The sequence below is a fragment of the Pararge aegeria genome, chromosome 19 (genome assembly GCF_905163445.1).
Source record: "Pararge aegeria chromosome 19, ilParAegt1.1, whole genome shotgun sequence".
Taxonomy (NCBI): Eukaryota; Metazoa; Arthropoda; class Insecta; order Lepidoptera; family Nymphalidae; genus Pararge; species Pararge aegeria.
The window spans coordinates 11,404,324-11,419,991 of NC_053198.1; the positions used below are offsets into that span (position 1 = coordinate 11,404,324).

General features: G+C 34.7%; 1 protein-coding gene across 3 annotated transcripts; it reads right to left on the reverse strand.

Moving 5' to 3' along the window:
* Positions 1-1,256: 1,256 nt before the first annotated feature.
* On the reverse strand, positions 1,257-15,559 carry LOC120632058 (dolichyl-diphosphooligosaccharide--protein glycosyltransferase subunit STT3B). 3 transcript variants are annotated; one of them, XM_039901824.1, is made up of 15 exons: positions 15,273-15,559; positions 14,972-15,190; positions 14,217-14,460; positions 13,365-13,563; positions 11,676-11,847; positions 10,025-10,203; positions 9,094-9,278; positions 8,422-8,612; positions 7,593-7,695; positions 6,325-6,567; positions 6,148-6,245; positions 5,258-5,386; positions 4,766-4,850; positions 3,507-3,530; positions 1,257-1,869 (listed from the first exon to the last, which is right to left on the reverse strand). In XM_039901824.1, the coding sequence occupies exons 1-15, from the start codon at positions 15,452-15,454 to the stop codon at positions 1,795-1,797; spliced, it is 2,328 nt and encodes a 775-aa protein (XP_039757758.1). In that variant the 5' UTR covers positions 15,455-15,559; the 3' UTR covers positions 1,257-1,794. The 3 variants fall into 3 exon arrangements, with proteins under 3 accessions (XP_039757758.1, XP_039757759.1, XP_039757760.1); XM_039901826.1 differs by having other exon boundaries at positions 1,819-1,869; positions 3,495-3,530; XM_039901825.1 differs by lacking the exon at positions 3,507-3,530.
* Between the last annotated feature and the right edge of the window lie 109 nt (positions 15,560-15,668).

The following is a 15,668-nucleotide window of genomic DNA, read 5'->3' on the forward strand; positions in this document are numbered from 1 at the left end:
TGAAGTGAACTTTGCACGTAATTGACTGTACCTCTTGAGTTACAAAATTTCTAAACTAAATTATAAATTCCCAATTTAGAGGTAAATTAGAGCCGGGAATCGAACCCGATTTTCGATTTTCAAAAATACAAAATTAATTTATTTCAAGTAGGCCTAATTCATAAGCACTTTTGAAACGTCAAGTCAGTCTGTTAGTAGTGACTCTACCACCGATTCGCAAGGCAGATTCCACTGAGAAGAGCCGGCACGAAACTCAGCAGATTGCTCTTTTCCAACATAATTTTATAGTTTAACAATCTTTAGAATTTTTCTGTTTTGTGAGAGATGAGAGCGGAGTGGCCTGCCTCCAAGCAGCCTTGTAGTTAAGGAATTCATTAATCGTGCAGTAACCACGATTTGTTAAATGTTTTTTTAATATATTGTTTCGGATGGACACTTACCGATAACCACCTGAGGGGTGCACGTGTGATCAGCTTTCTTTTTCACAAATTTCAATGTTGGTTTGGTGGTTAACGAGGTTCGTCAATTATATTTTATTACATAAGTTAACCCTTGAATGCAATTTCATCTGTTTGTAAGTGAAGATGCAATCAAGGTGGTAGCGGGCTAGCCTGTTGTTGTATGCCAGTTATTATAAATCCATACTCCTAGTCGGTTTCTACGCGGCATCGTACTGTATTATGGTATCACTAACTCGCTTGAGGCACGGTGTTGTCGGTACTCGTTAGGCTGGAAGCCACGCAAGATTGCTTCCACCAAATATAATTGAAAATTTAGTTTAGAAATTTCCGTACAAGAGACTTTATACCAATGGTTTATCAAGACAATATTCTTAAACTTACCTACATTTATAAGTCCATACTAATATTAAAAATGTGATTGTTGGTTTATTTGTTTGTTTGTAACCTAGGTTCAGCTTAAACGCGAACCGCAACCTGCAGCTATCATCATAAAATTTTCAATTCTCTTAGCCAAAACGGTCAAAAAGTCGTAGACAACACTATCCGTAGGTACACTAGTAATGAACATTTCAAAAAGCCTGAAATTTTGCCTGGTGTTATTATGGACATTCGATAGTTCTCCTAATACCGCTTAATGGAATCGTAAATGATGAAAAGTTTAACAACCGGCAGGGTGATTAGGTATCTCACGACAGGCGACAATTTAGCGATATTTGCTGTCAAACGTCACTTTGGCATACAAGAAATACAAAAGTGACGCTTGACAGAAAAAGATCGCAAGATTTACGCTTGTCGCAATTCTGCCTTGAGATACGTAATCACCCTGCCGTATTATTTTATTTTATTTTAATGACTTGGGTAAAGATTAAAAGAACGTCTTACGTCTAAGTTTCGCTAAAAATTTAATTTTCAAATAAAATAATAGTCAAGTATTTAACTACGATGATATTACGTTTAATCAAATGCCATATTATTAAAAACGGTACGAATAAAAAAACAATATAGTAATGATTGAATAAATAAAACAATGAAATCAAACTCATTTGTTTCACAATTCCTCTAGTGAATTCCCGCCATATTTAAATTTACCTATGGTGCACACCATGGACATTGCACATATGTCTCTATGGTAAAGGTCGCAATTTATTTAATATAAATAAATTGCGACCTTTACCAGATAATTTTATTCTGGCTAGCTTTACTGAACCTCGAGAAACATTATTCCGAGGAAATTCGTCGATTGACGCAACCTAATTGTATTAATATTGTGATCGGCCAATGCATATTTACCACTGAAATGACATATCACTAAGCCGCGCGCTCAAATGCATCACTACAACTTCGTCACTTTTTTGCCCTTCACCAGCGTCGGCTTATTCTTCAGTACACCTTTTCTCCTCTTCGACGTCTGTTATGAAAAAAAGAAACATTTTTTTAATAAAGACGCACGGAATATCATACTTCTCATTACTAAACGAACTTGCGAGGTTAATAGCAAACATAACAAACAAAAAACGACAAATGAAAATTATTTTAAATGTGTCGAATGAACAGTCACGAACATGTTAAGATTACGAAAAAATATCGCTAATATTACGCTGGTGACCCATAATCAAGGCGACATTTAACACTCAAGCAATAGGGTCGAAAATATTTTGAACTTGTTACGAATGCAATATAAACACAATTACAGAGTATAGCGCAAAATTAAATCATTGTGTAAGTATGTAACTGTAAAAATTGTATCGCTCGCAAAATCTGCAAATTCTTAAATTTTTTATAAATTCTTATTTGGTTGATAGATTACTATTTAAGTTTTGTCTTTTACATTTCATAGGGCAATAGGAAAAGCTGAATTTTTAGAAAAGCTGATTCTGTTTTTATTAAGAAATTTAGTCTGATCATGAATTTCGAGGAAACGATTTCCCTCGTTATATAATTAAAAAATTACCTTAAGTTTTTTTTTTTTTTAAATATACTTTTCATTTAAAACTCATTGTTTAAAAGACAAAGTAGCAAAAATAGGTTTGAGTCGTTTGCAATTCGTCAAGACTTGGCTATACAAAAAAGGGTTGCGTAACATATTCTTATTCTAAAACATATTACATACTCGTACCTACATTTTACACTACAACTATACTGCGCTTGTTAAAAAATATTATTGTATTATTTTAAGTTCTTTTTGTGTAATAATGTGTTTTCGTGACTTTTAAAATGGATCATTAATGTTAAGGCATGCGCGTACATTACAACATTCAATTTAGTATTTTGCCCCTCGATAGTGATAATGGAAAAATCGATTATGCAAACACTACAACGCTAATTCATTCTAGTAGTTACACTTGACATTGAAAATGAAAAAAAATGTAACGAACTACGTTTTATCAGTATATTAATCATAGCATTATTCGTCATAAGAGATCGGAATAAGTAAAGAATATTTATTCAAACTTCAAAGGACGGAGGCAGAAAGTGAAGAGATCCCTACCACTAGATTTTTTTATTGGGAAAGCTGCGGGACATCACTGAGTAGTATATTTAAAAATGTTATTAAAACAGAAAAATACTCGAACTTAATATATTTTTACGAGAATTGATAAAAATTCAAAAGAAATGTTTTTTGTAAATATTTTCTTAATATTACATTGAAATGGTTGTAGCAATTTAATTAGCTTTAATGAACAATGGCTGAATTGGCATTTGAACCGAACCCATAATAATTTCATCAATTTTAGAACTGCATAACTTTTGGTTTCCTTTTTTTTTCTGCATTAATATCATATCTATTTTTTTATATACTTTCGATGTTCCGAAACTTCCCGAAAAAAATGTAGTCGTAAGTAAGTCTCAACATTTTGTCCCTGTTCCTCGAAGTTTAGTTAATATACTCTTCCTATTCAAATCACTGTTCATCATACACGAAGTTGTTTCATCTTCAATTATCAAGTGGGCAGTGAAAACAAAAGCTAATTTAATTAATACACTATTCTATCGAATCACGACATCAATATCAATGTCAAAACTAATATATACTTTGTACTATACCATCGACTCTACACCGTACGCAAGCTGCAATCAAAACAATAGGTATATTCAGTTTTTATCTTATAATATAAATGTTTTAAGAAATATTGTAGAAAAATTTATAATACCAATATTATAAATGTAAACATTTCATGGGGATAATGCAATGTCTTACGTTACGAGCGCCGGGTTAAACCCCAAGAATAACACGTTTTATTAGAGAAACTCTCGAACTTGGCAAGGGTATTCCACCTGCCATCCTGAGAGTAGTGTGGCAAAGGGTTTACGAAAACCCAAGACAAAGATAACATTAAATTACCTCTGCTTCGAATTCTTTCACTCCTTGCCTCAACCACACCACAAAACAACATTTTGAAGATAAGTTTTGAACGGAATTTTTAACAATCTACTCTATGGTTTGCACTTAACGGGCTCTGGTGAGTGAAACGGGCGGGTTTCATGGAAGCGAGATAGCAACATTTAAATCACGCGCAACTACTCATTTGTTGAAGAGAGTAATAAAAGAAAGATTAACCGAAGACGGCCGAGTAGCGCAGTGGGCAGCGACCCTGCTTTCTGAGTCAAAGGTCGTGGGTTCGATTCCCACAGGTGGAAAATGTTTGTGTGATGAAAATGACTGTTTTTCAATGACTGGGTGTTTATCTGTATATTATAAGTATTTATGTGTATTATATTCATAAAAAAATATCCATCAGCTATCTCAGTACCCATAACACTAGCTACGCTTACTTTGGAGCTAGATGGCGATGTGTGTATTGTCGTAGTATATTTATTTATATTTATTTATTAAAATATCCTTCGGATGTGGGATGTTTCATAAATTAATTCTCATTACCACCCTAAGATAAGCAGTATAAATTCTAATGACGTACTTAACGTCAGATAGCTATAGATGTTTATAAAGGTGTCCCGAAGCGCGGATGTTAAATAAATACACAGAAACAACTACATTGAAATTTGGTACAATGCGAATATTGATTTGGGTTAATGAGCGCCACTTGATATTTATGTCCACAATTTTTTCCTTCTATACCTATGTGAAAAGATGAGACATAATTATCTATTGAGGCGCCTTACGTGTCTTCGGATTATTTTATTCTCAAATATCGGATTATTTTAGTCACAAATTTTAAATGCTACACGGATGTTTTCGTGAGCAGCCAGTTAACAAAAACTACTAAAGATTCCCCAAAATTATAACCAAGGGTGATAAAAGCTTAACATAACGTTAGTAAATTGAGATTTTGACTCTAACGTACCTTTTTGGACATATTATTGCTTGTTTGTACTGTTCTCTTGGCCACAGGCAATCGGGGCCGGTTAAATTCATCCGGCTTTTTTACTCTGAAATAGAATTATTACTTTAACGCTTTGCATTCACTAGGTACGAGTTCTTTTTCCTCGTTTATTACATTTTTTTGTATCCGTTAGTTTTCCTGGAGTTGTGTATGTTAATCTCCGTCCTTTCTTATTAACTCGATGGTAAAGTCGAGTTGATTTGTTGTTTAGTCACAGTCTTGGATCATCATCATCATCATCATCATCATCATCACCATCATCATCATCATCATCATCATCATCATCATCGTCATCATCATCATCATCATCATCATCATCATCTGTAAAGGTCCACCGCCGGACTAAATGCCTCTTCTCATGGGAGGGTTTGCCCATAAACACCACACTGGGCAGACGGGTTGGTGATAATAAATAAAAAAAAATGAATTAAATAAAGACAGGGCTGTAAATACCTGTATATTCTAACGAGCCAATGCTCTGTTGTGTAAGCTTCCTCGAGGTAAGTTAGCTTAAAACCGCGGTTGCCGGGCAGGGCACCGCGCGTGCGGTCATATCCCGGCGGACTTCCGCCACTATCATATCTGGAAAACAAAGAAAAAAGATGTGTACACAGTCCATATTTGCTCGATTATAATAATTATGATAATACCAACACAAATACCGCACCTCGTGGCAAGAACCATGGACAAGTTAGGTAATATGAATTGCCTAGTGAAATTCGATTGGTGTCTCGGAGTTTGCCTTGAGCGTCGTTAGTGAAAACGGGCATTAATATATTATGAAATTTAAGCTTAATTTGCTATACTCTGTTTTCATATTATTAATTTTTGATTTAGTTTAGTTTTTAATTATTCTGTTATGTTATAGTGTAGATGGGTCATAGTTACCAAAGAAATAAATAAATATTATGGATTTCCGCATACTAACGCCTGCTTCTATCCAGCCTCAGAAATAATAAATTCGCTAATTGCTACACCCGTTAATCGAACCGGGTACCTTACATTTACAACACATCGAACACCACTGCGCTAGGAAGGCCGAACATATAAAGACTCTTTGTGCATAGTCTATATTATCTTACTGGTTTTATTGTTGGACAATCTTTCACTAATTTTAACGTGCTATGAAGAGAGCTAAAATAGGAGTTTCCCTGAAGGATAAAATTAGACACTGGGGTGGTTTAGAATAAAAGAAAATTAAGAAAAATCTTATTGGAAATCAAAATTTGCCGATTATGTATAGGAATTGCTACTTTACCAATGACTTTCAATTGGAGTTCAGATTTATTGAAAATATTTAGGGTCTAGACCTTATATATTATTATGAAGTTTCATAGTCTCACCTATAGTAGGATAATTTGTACATTAAACAATTTAACATCGTTTTAGACGCTTCTGAATCTACTCTGTATTCTCCTTTTTCCGTGAAATAGTCTGCTTCCTGTGTTTAAAAAAAAATGAAATATAATATTTATTACAATAGTGACTCCTTATTTTGAACGTTCATACAAAAGACTTACATGGATATCCTTAGGATGTTCACCCTCAGCAATCCGCACCATCCATATAAACTTGTTGATATCATCCCCGGAATAACCAATGGCGCCTCCGAATATAACCAATACATAATCAACGTCCAGCATAGTCATTATATCGTACGCGGCTGTCTCGTTGCTGGCCATTGCTTTGCCGACGAGAGCTATGTGCGAATTGTTCCAAGTGTTATTGTCAACAAGAGTAGTTCTATTACCCATTCCAGCAATCTAGGGAAGAAAGAACAGTTTAGTCCTTCACTGCGTCATGTCTTTAAAAAGTCACCTCACAACACCATACTTGTTAATGATGCGTACATTTCTCATGTAATGTACGCATCAAAAGTGCCACCTATGGGCCTACTTGAATAAATATATTTTTGACTTTGACTTTGAACAAAAATAATTTATAGTTTCTTTATACAGCAAGATAGTTTCAAAGGATCTAGATAGGTTTAAATCCAGCACTTACTCCTGAAGTGCTTTGGTTACCTGGAAGAGATCGCTATGCAGCGAAAAGACCGTAAAATTTCGCCTGAGAGTGAGAGTGATACTCTATCGTATTTGTAATTTTGTAAAAATTTAAAAACAATTTTTTTTGTAATAATAATTGACGGATCAAGCTGATGGACCCCCTGACGTTATGTGGAGAACCATCGTCTATAAACAGAGCATTACATCGCAGAGCATGCCAGAAACAGGTCTATAAGAAACAGAGCTGCAACTTGCTGCTCTGTTTTCTTATTTAAACCTTCAACTACGCCCTTTAAACCGGAACACATTTGTAGTACTACCCTGGAAGAGGTATGTCACAAAAACCTCTACTACTATCATGCGTTCATTCATTCATTTGATTTGCCGGACACACCTCAAACTTAGGGCTAACTAGCAAAAAAAAATTGAGAGTAGAGAAAAGAAAGAGAAGAAACACGGCACGAATAAATGCTATGCGAATCTGTGTAAGCCTGGCAGTTACAAGTTGGTTTTATTGGCCCATGCTTGTCAAAATCTTCTTGCCTCCAGACAGAAGTCAGTAGGAATTATTTTCTATTTTAGTTAAATATGGTATCTTAAAACGCTTGATCAATATCAAGGGCCAGCCTAAGGAAGTGACAATATTTGTACTTGGTCCTTCTAAAGTAAAGATCTTTAAAAACACAAGGTTGGAGAATCTAAACAGAGAATTTAAGAAACTAACTCAACTAAACCGAAATATTAAACAGTATAAAACAAGTCAGGTCAACTAAATGTTTTACCTGATAACCATAATCCCACCAGGACATTATTCTAGCGTCTTCCGCTGTATTTTGTGACAACCAACCATATGCTTCTCTGAAGTCATCCAATATTTTACGTGATCTGAAACAAAAATGTCGTAAGAAAACCCCACAGTGATAGATCAATAAAAAATCCATCTCAGAGCTATAGAGACAAATTTGGTCAACACATTTAATCTCTCTCACACTTACTTAAATACTTTTCATCTGCCTAGTTTTAAATTTTTGGAATCATGTGATATAAACTTTTTAAGGTTTCAGTTGTGTCTAATGCCACATATATGTGGAATACCTTTAAGTTAATAGTGAATAAACATCTTCTAGGCCAGCTTTCAACAGATAAATTCATTACTTTTCATCAAGCAGAAAGCCTGAAGCCTAGATAAAAAAAGACTGATGGCTTTCCACTATCTTTGAATAACTCAAGATACTTGATGCTTCGTTGTTCCTGCCTCGATGGTTTAGCGACCAGCATGATCAACTACGGATCACAAGGGTTTCAACCCTGGGACGAGCCCAAAATGTCTGTTGGGTTATTCTGTTTAGAAACTCTCAGTATCAGCTCTCGAACACATTAACCCATCGGTCCCAGGTACTATCACTTACATATGATCATTGTTAAACGATGCAAACCCCCATTTAAGTAGAGTGGTGAGCCATAGTCCGTCTCATTTATGAGTATAGAGGCTTTTGAGACATTTAAGATTTTAAAAAAATAGCACATAACACACAAAAGTCATTAATAATATTGAAAATAGTAGCACAGTAACTCCAAGGCCATAATAATTTGGAGATACCCTTAACTTACCCATCGTTTCCATAACTGGCCAGCACAATGCTAGGACTGGAATAAGCATTAGAAGTTGCCCAGGTACAATGCACAGAGAAAAGCATCAGCAAGATCATAAAGGCGATAAGAGCGCCTGATCGCACGTTCATTCCTAAGCCAAAATCAGCTTGCGACGTCGGCTCGGGAGCGCGCTTCTTTACTTTACCGGCCTGCGAAAGAATATGCAACGTGTAAATAAAAACCGAAATATTACATTACATCCTTTAGAGATACATTATTTACTGTCTTTAAGACTTATCTGTGAAACCGGAACGCTAATAGTTTTTTATTAAAGCATGCAAAATAAAAACCAGTACTACAAAAGAACACAAATGGTATAACGAATGCGGTAAATTTCATAGCTTTTATGAGATATACCGCAAATATAAATTAGTTTAGTAATAGTAAGGACATCAATATAAAATTTGTAATGATTGATTTTCAGATATTTTTTTTCTTCATTTGTTACTCTTCCCACACATTTTATGACCAATCACTGAATGGGACTCTTAATATGGAAATAGACTTTGAGAGGATTTTACTACAAATTTGCAATCTTTACCTTCAAACTTACATTAATGTTTCAAATTATTAGCATCGAGCCTCACTGAAATAAAAGGTATTGACACAAGAAAGAAGAATATACCATACCTTGTCATAGAGATTCTTATCATTCGGCTCAACTGGTGCAGTAGGTAGATCATCGTCCCTTAGCAAGAGATCAAGGAGAATAGAGAAGGCTATACCGGATAACACACACACTACGGGTGTCAATGTTAACATAAGTCGCACCATCACACCCGCGAAGTATACAGCACTTAGAGCGTATAATGTAACTGGAAAATGTTGGTCGAATGAAAATTACATAATAATGAATAAGACAAGATATTTATTTAAAAAAAACCGTCCTAAGTGCGAATCGGACTCGCATTTCGCATTTCGTTTCATTCCGTAACATTGTCAATAAAACGGCACAAAAATGGCAAAAATAATTATTTCTGTTGTATGGGAGTCCCCTTAAATATTTATATTATAACCCGGACATAACCTTTTTCTAACTTCTGGCTGGAATTGAAAATTCTTTAACAGAAAGAACCTAGCAGTGTTTGGCTCGACCCGGTTTTCGTACCCAGAAACTCGCGTATCAAAATTAAAATTCAAATTAATTTATTGAAATTAATGAATTTTGAAGAAGAAATGAAGTAGGCCTAATTTATAAGCACTTTTAAAACGTCAAATCGGTCTGTTTGTAGAGACTATACCACCGGTTCGGAAGGCAGAATCCACTGAGAAGAGCCGGCAATAAACTCAGCAGATTGCTCTTTTCCAACATCATTTTATAGTTAAACACTCTTTAGAATTTTTCTGTTTTGTGAGAGATGAGAGCGGAGTGGCCTGCTTCCAAGCAGCCTTGTTGTTAAGGAATTCATCAATCGTGTAGTAACCACGATTTTTTAAATGCGTTTTAATATATTGTTTATCGCGATCCGTAGTTAAACATGCTAAACATTAAACCAACGAGGCGGATAATTTTGATTTTGATCGGTAATATTAGCGACGGAAGAGTCAAATTGATACTTACCAAAAACTCTTTCATCATTGATATTCTTGACACAGTACCATAACCCCACAGGGAATGTGCACACCAGCACGTGCAGGTCAAAGAAAAACGACGACCAGGTTGTAGGCTGGTGCTCTGACACTGAGGCTATGATGGGAATATGGATCTTTGCGTAGGCAGTGTCCCATAGGGAGTAAAATCTGTAAATATAATATTCACCAGTAGTACACAGTTTTCGTAACGAAAGTTTAAGCATTTTCTTATAATAGGGCGCGTTTAGATCCCTCGTAGCTTTATAATTTTATAAGTGTTTTTACCTACACTTGGAGGAATTATCAATTTTTATTAATTTAAAATGCATATAACAAATTTCGGAACCGACAGGATTTGAACCTGCTAATTTCGGCATCGCCGGAAGGAGAGCCATAGCTTAATTGGGAAAGCCTCGTAGCTTTAGTTTTAGAAATGGCATGTACCTAGTTACCAACAAATTCTTACCACCATAATATTTTGTACTAGAAGTGCCCCGCGGCTTCGCCCGCGTAATTTTGGGATGCAGCGTACTGCTACATAGTCTACACCTATAGTCATATATATGAGATGTTTTCACAATTATTTTTTTTCAATAAAAAGTATACTATATTATTTCTAATACCTCCAAGAATATGTATAAATAGTTTCATAAACATCGGTACAGTAGTTTTCGCGTGAAAGCGTAACAAACAAACTTACATTCACATTTATAATATTAAGTAGGGAAGTAGGGATGTACGCATCGCTATTATTACTAGAAAGTAATAATATAGCATTTTGTGATAGACCCCGACCGGGGATTGGGGAAGTGCTACGACTTTTACTTCAGACTATGAGCATTAGCTTCTCAAACATTCGTTGGCGAGCATTTGGCGCCGGCTCAATTGTTCGCAAACAGAAAAGTTTTACGCTAAACTACCAAGATATCCGATAGGAATCTCGATTAACGCACAGGTAGGATTCTCACGGTATGCCACGTATAATTTAACCCCTAGCGTAGGTAGGATAGAAAGTAAAATTATCTACTCTATTTTAAAACAAAGTAATAAGCAACATAGAAACATATGTGTACTTAATGTAGAGCCTATTTTAATACTTTGCGCAGGTGGGATGTAATTTAAAAGTGTATGTATTACGTAAGGCTACTTGTGGTTTCAAGGATTTTATGATAACACCTATAGTTACTATGCTATTATGTACATTACTTTTTTTCAATTCCAGTGTAGGTTGGTTTACATCAGTTTTTTTATTAATAGAAAAATAATGCGTGAAAGGAAAAAATATACACACATATGAAAGTTTGATGTATTCTAATGTTGTAACATAAAAAGATCTATACAACTCTGGTATAAAGCATGTACAAATAAAATACTTGTTCCCTTTCCACCCTACTAGGGGAGGGGCCCTTTCACGATTCAAATATTTTAAAAAAATCTGGAAAATACATTCAATTGATTAAGTATTCCTGTATATGTATATTGTTTAAAATATTTTGATACATATTTCTTAACATTCTTAGTTTGAATTGTTTCCCCTGTTTTTGCCCTGTCAGAGCTTAATGAGTGCTTGAAGTAATTTAGTTATGTGATGATGAGTGTGTGTATGGAATCCTAATACTTATAATGGTATGACAACTTACCTGCCACTCCATGGAGCAATGACACCAATATATGTAAGAAACACAACCATAAGGAAAACTAGTCCTGCAGCCATTAAGCCACCAACTATGAGTAGTTTCTTCCACTGTCCCTTTGGATTTAGACTGTGTAAATATTGCAGAGCACCCACTGCCATCAATAGTGCAAACACACCTAAAATAAATATTTTTGGGAATAATTACCAGTCATCTTATCATTATTTCTATGAGAAAATGATTATACCACTCTTAGTATTATTATCATTTATCAGAGTAAAATTGTAACATTGTTTACTGTCTAAAGTCACCAAAATAAAAGACAGAATGAAATTGTAATCCCACTTCTGATGTTGAATATTTTTCGGTCTGATAAAGCTTAAGTTAAGATGAGAAAAACTAATCTTTCTTTATTGAGCATCAAATACTTATGTAAATTATAAAAAAAATAATGACAGCAGCATAAAAAAATTAAACTCTGTGTAGGTAGGGGTAAGGTTCTATATTAAGTAAAGTTCTTATGCCATAAAATATAGGCAACTTTAAAAGTTAACAGGCATTTTTTAAAGCTTGTGGCCCAACAGACATCATCACTGCTTTCCATCAGACATGCTTGTTCGGCGGTTATCTTGTAAAAAATCAAAATTCATTTATTTCAAGTAGGCCTAGTTTATAAGCTCCATTAAACGTCAAAAACATAATTAATTTCAAAAAAGAGGTATTATGACTTAAGACTTTCTATCTGAAATTCTCTCTATTGGAATTGGAGTACTCTGAACTGCAATACTCCAATTTACAAGCATTGAGTTGAGTTGGGTTATGTGCATAAACATTTACACATTTATGGAGATATCTGTATTCATCAACTGTTTAAATTGATAAGGTTAATAAATGAAGTCTTATCACATACCCTATTAATTAAAATTTTACTGTAGCCACTCAATTCCTTGCTTGCTATTACTATTTGCCAACCATTATTTTAGGATAAAATAACACATATGTCATAAACATTTTGATATATGTCACCAAATATTTACTATAAACAAATTATATATTTTTAAAAGCAGTGATAGCTTAGTGGATAGAGCTTGAGGAAGGGGAAGCCCCTTTCGGCGGGACTGATTTTGATTCCCACCAATCTGTGTGTTTTAATTTAAGCATAAAATATCTTGGTCAAATTAAAAATATAAGTAAAGGTAATATAACTTAACCTGTATGCCTGAGAGTTCTACATAACATTCTCAAAGGCATGTTAAGTCTACCAATCCGTATTTGGCCAGCATGGTGAACTCAGTCCTGTCTAAACCCTTCCCATTTAAGAGACCCTTGCCCTGTAGTGGGCCAGTATATTGATAATGGTGATAATTTATTTAAAAAATTACGTAATATGAAAAGTAGCTTATACTGTTTGTTATTTCTCAAATATGCATTTTAAATGTAATTTTTTGCATCTTTAAAAACGAGAAGGGAAGGGTATTGTGTATGTTTTGGGTTATCTGCTTGAATTGAGTATGCAGGTGCTTTATTATTATAACTACATAGCATAAAAAAGTAATCTCAAAATGATTATTTAAATTTTAAACAAAAGGTGGTTTATTCAGATAAGGTTCCTTCAATATAAAATCTTGCCCATCTCCCATGCCCGCACTCAGACTTGCATGCAAGACACTTGGTTAAATAACAAATAATTATTACCTGATGCAGCCATATGTTCACTTGTGCGGATAGGTTGAAATCCAACAAATGGTATTTGCATGGACAACAGAAGTCCCACAATGTAGAACACACTGTAGCTGACAAAAAGCCTCTGAGAGAATCTTCCCATTATCAGCAGGGCAAATACATGCAGAGGTATCAAATTGATGATAAACACATAACCACCCCATGCTGATACCTAAACAAATTTCTATTTTAAACAACAATATAAATGAAAATCATGAAAGTTATATTATTGCAAAACAATCACAGTAAGTAGATAATTCAATGGGATTATGCAGACTCAGATATAATGAAGATTAATAATATGATAAAGGAAGGAGATTTCTAATAGACATAGATTTTCAATTAATGTGACGTAGATATAGTCTGTATATATTTTTTTTTGTAATAATTGACGGATCAATCAGATGGCCCACGTGATGGCAAGTGGACTACGATTGCCTATAAACAGAGGAAAGGGTCAAATGTTCTGCAATGTGCCACTCTGTGTTCATTAATCTCATGTGCCTGTAATTACACAGGCAATCACATCCTTCAGACCAGAACACAGCGATGCTGCTTGGAGGCAGAAAAAAGGCAAGTACTTGACCCTACTAGCTCTGTCACAAAGAGGTCAACTATCACCTATATAATGAAAAAATACAGCTTCCACATGTGTCTGTTAAACATGACTATAGTCAATAGATAAACTTTAATTTTCACACAATGATGGAATTCTAGATAGTGTTTTATATCTGTAAGTTCCCTTACAAACAAAAGGATAGCCAGGTTTTACTAGTAAAAGATATATAAACAAAAGAATTGTTTGGGATTTATGTATTTTCTTACCATATAAAAATAGGAGATGGCTGTACAAATGGACCAGAAAACTGAGCCAGTTTTTAAACTCCTCAGCCACAAAAAGTAAGTGAGTTGTAGAGCAAATATAGCAATTCCCTCATTGTCATAGCTTCCTGCTACCGACCTACTGCTGTAGCCAGGAACTATGGCTATGAAACATGCAGCAAACAGGCCAGCCCCCCGTGACCACAGTTCAGCAGTCAGCAGATATGTAGATATTGCTGTTAGACCACTAAAAATATACATAAATCATTGAGTTGAATCTAAATGAAGAGTTATGAATTTATTCCATTTTGGATTGTTCTTTCAAGAAATTCTTAGTACTTAGTAGTTAGGTATTGGTTTAATAGAATAAGTACACTCTCAAGCCCAGCTGTGGGACAATAATAAGTTGAGGATAATGCCATATGATGTTGTCTTACAGTTATTTTAGTAACATAGGCCTAGTTACCCATCAATATGGGTATTATCCTTTGTGGGACTAAAAAGGCACACAGATATATTTCATTGTTTCAGATGCAAATTGGATTGTACAAAAACTTCTGAACTTAATTCACTTTTACACAATTTCATATTTCGTTATTTCGTGGCTTTCATTAAACCAAAGAAAACATTGGTACAGCAAATACATAGTTTCGTTATGATCTGACTAAAAAAGAATTTCACTAATCTTTATCTTAAGCAGTTTAGATAAACTGTCAAGATAAACAATCAGCAATGGAACTTTAAGTAAACTAACATACCTGAACACTGGTGCAAGGAACACACAAATATCTCTTATATGTATTGGTATATTCAGAGCATGCAGTAACCAATGTATAGACCCTGAAGTGATCATAAGACCAGGATAAACTGTACCCCCCACAATGCGCCCAAGGGGGTACCAAGCGCGCTCATCGAACCAATTTAGAAAATTATAGAAACCATGCTGCACCATGTACGCTGTTGATCTGTAGTTAAACCTGAAACACGTTTACAAAAGTTATAACAATCCTTGGGGAAGACACCTTGAGAAGTTGTTGCGCTTAGTGAAAGGTAACTTACCAAGGGTCGAATTCATGGATAATACTTTCGAAACGAATAACTGCAAAAAGCCGGGATGCAAAACCGGCCAACCAAGCCAGCAGCAAAACCGTAACCGTGATCAGTGTACTGAAGCCGGTCGTGTTATTAAATATCGGTTTATTGCGGCCATTGCCCAGATCCGGCTCCGCCAACGTCGTCATCTTAGTAAGGAATTAAAATTTCACCTATCCTAAATATTCAATAAATGAATTTTCATACATCAATTTCCACAATATGATTTCTATTGAAATTAATTGACTTTTAGCTGACTGACACGTCTCTCTTTCAAATGAAGGTTGCCATATGTAATAACTAATAATAGTGTGTTCAAGTTTAGAAATTGATTGCATTGAATTAGGATGGAAAATAAATTAC

Excerpts from the sequence above, each read along its gene's own strand:
- LOC120632058 (XM_039901824.1), bottom strand. The coding sequence starts at position 15,454 with ATGACGACGTTGGCGGAGCCGGATCTGGGCAATGGCCGCAATAAACCG. Across the intron at positions 10,204-11,675 it reads ATTGCTCCATGGAGTGGCAG|ATTTTACTCCCTATGGGACA; the intron begins GTAAGTTGTCAT and ends TTATATTTACAG. Across the intron at positions 5,387-6,147 it reads TACAAATTATCCTACTATAG|ATATGATAGTGGCGGAAGTC; the intron begins GTGAGACTATGA and ends TTTGTTTTCCAG.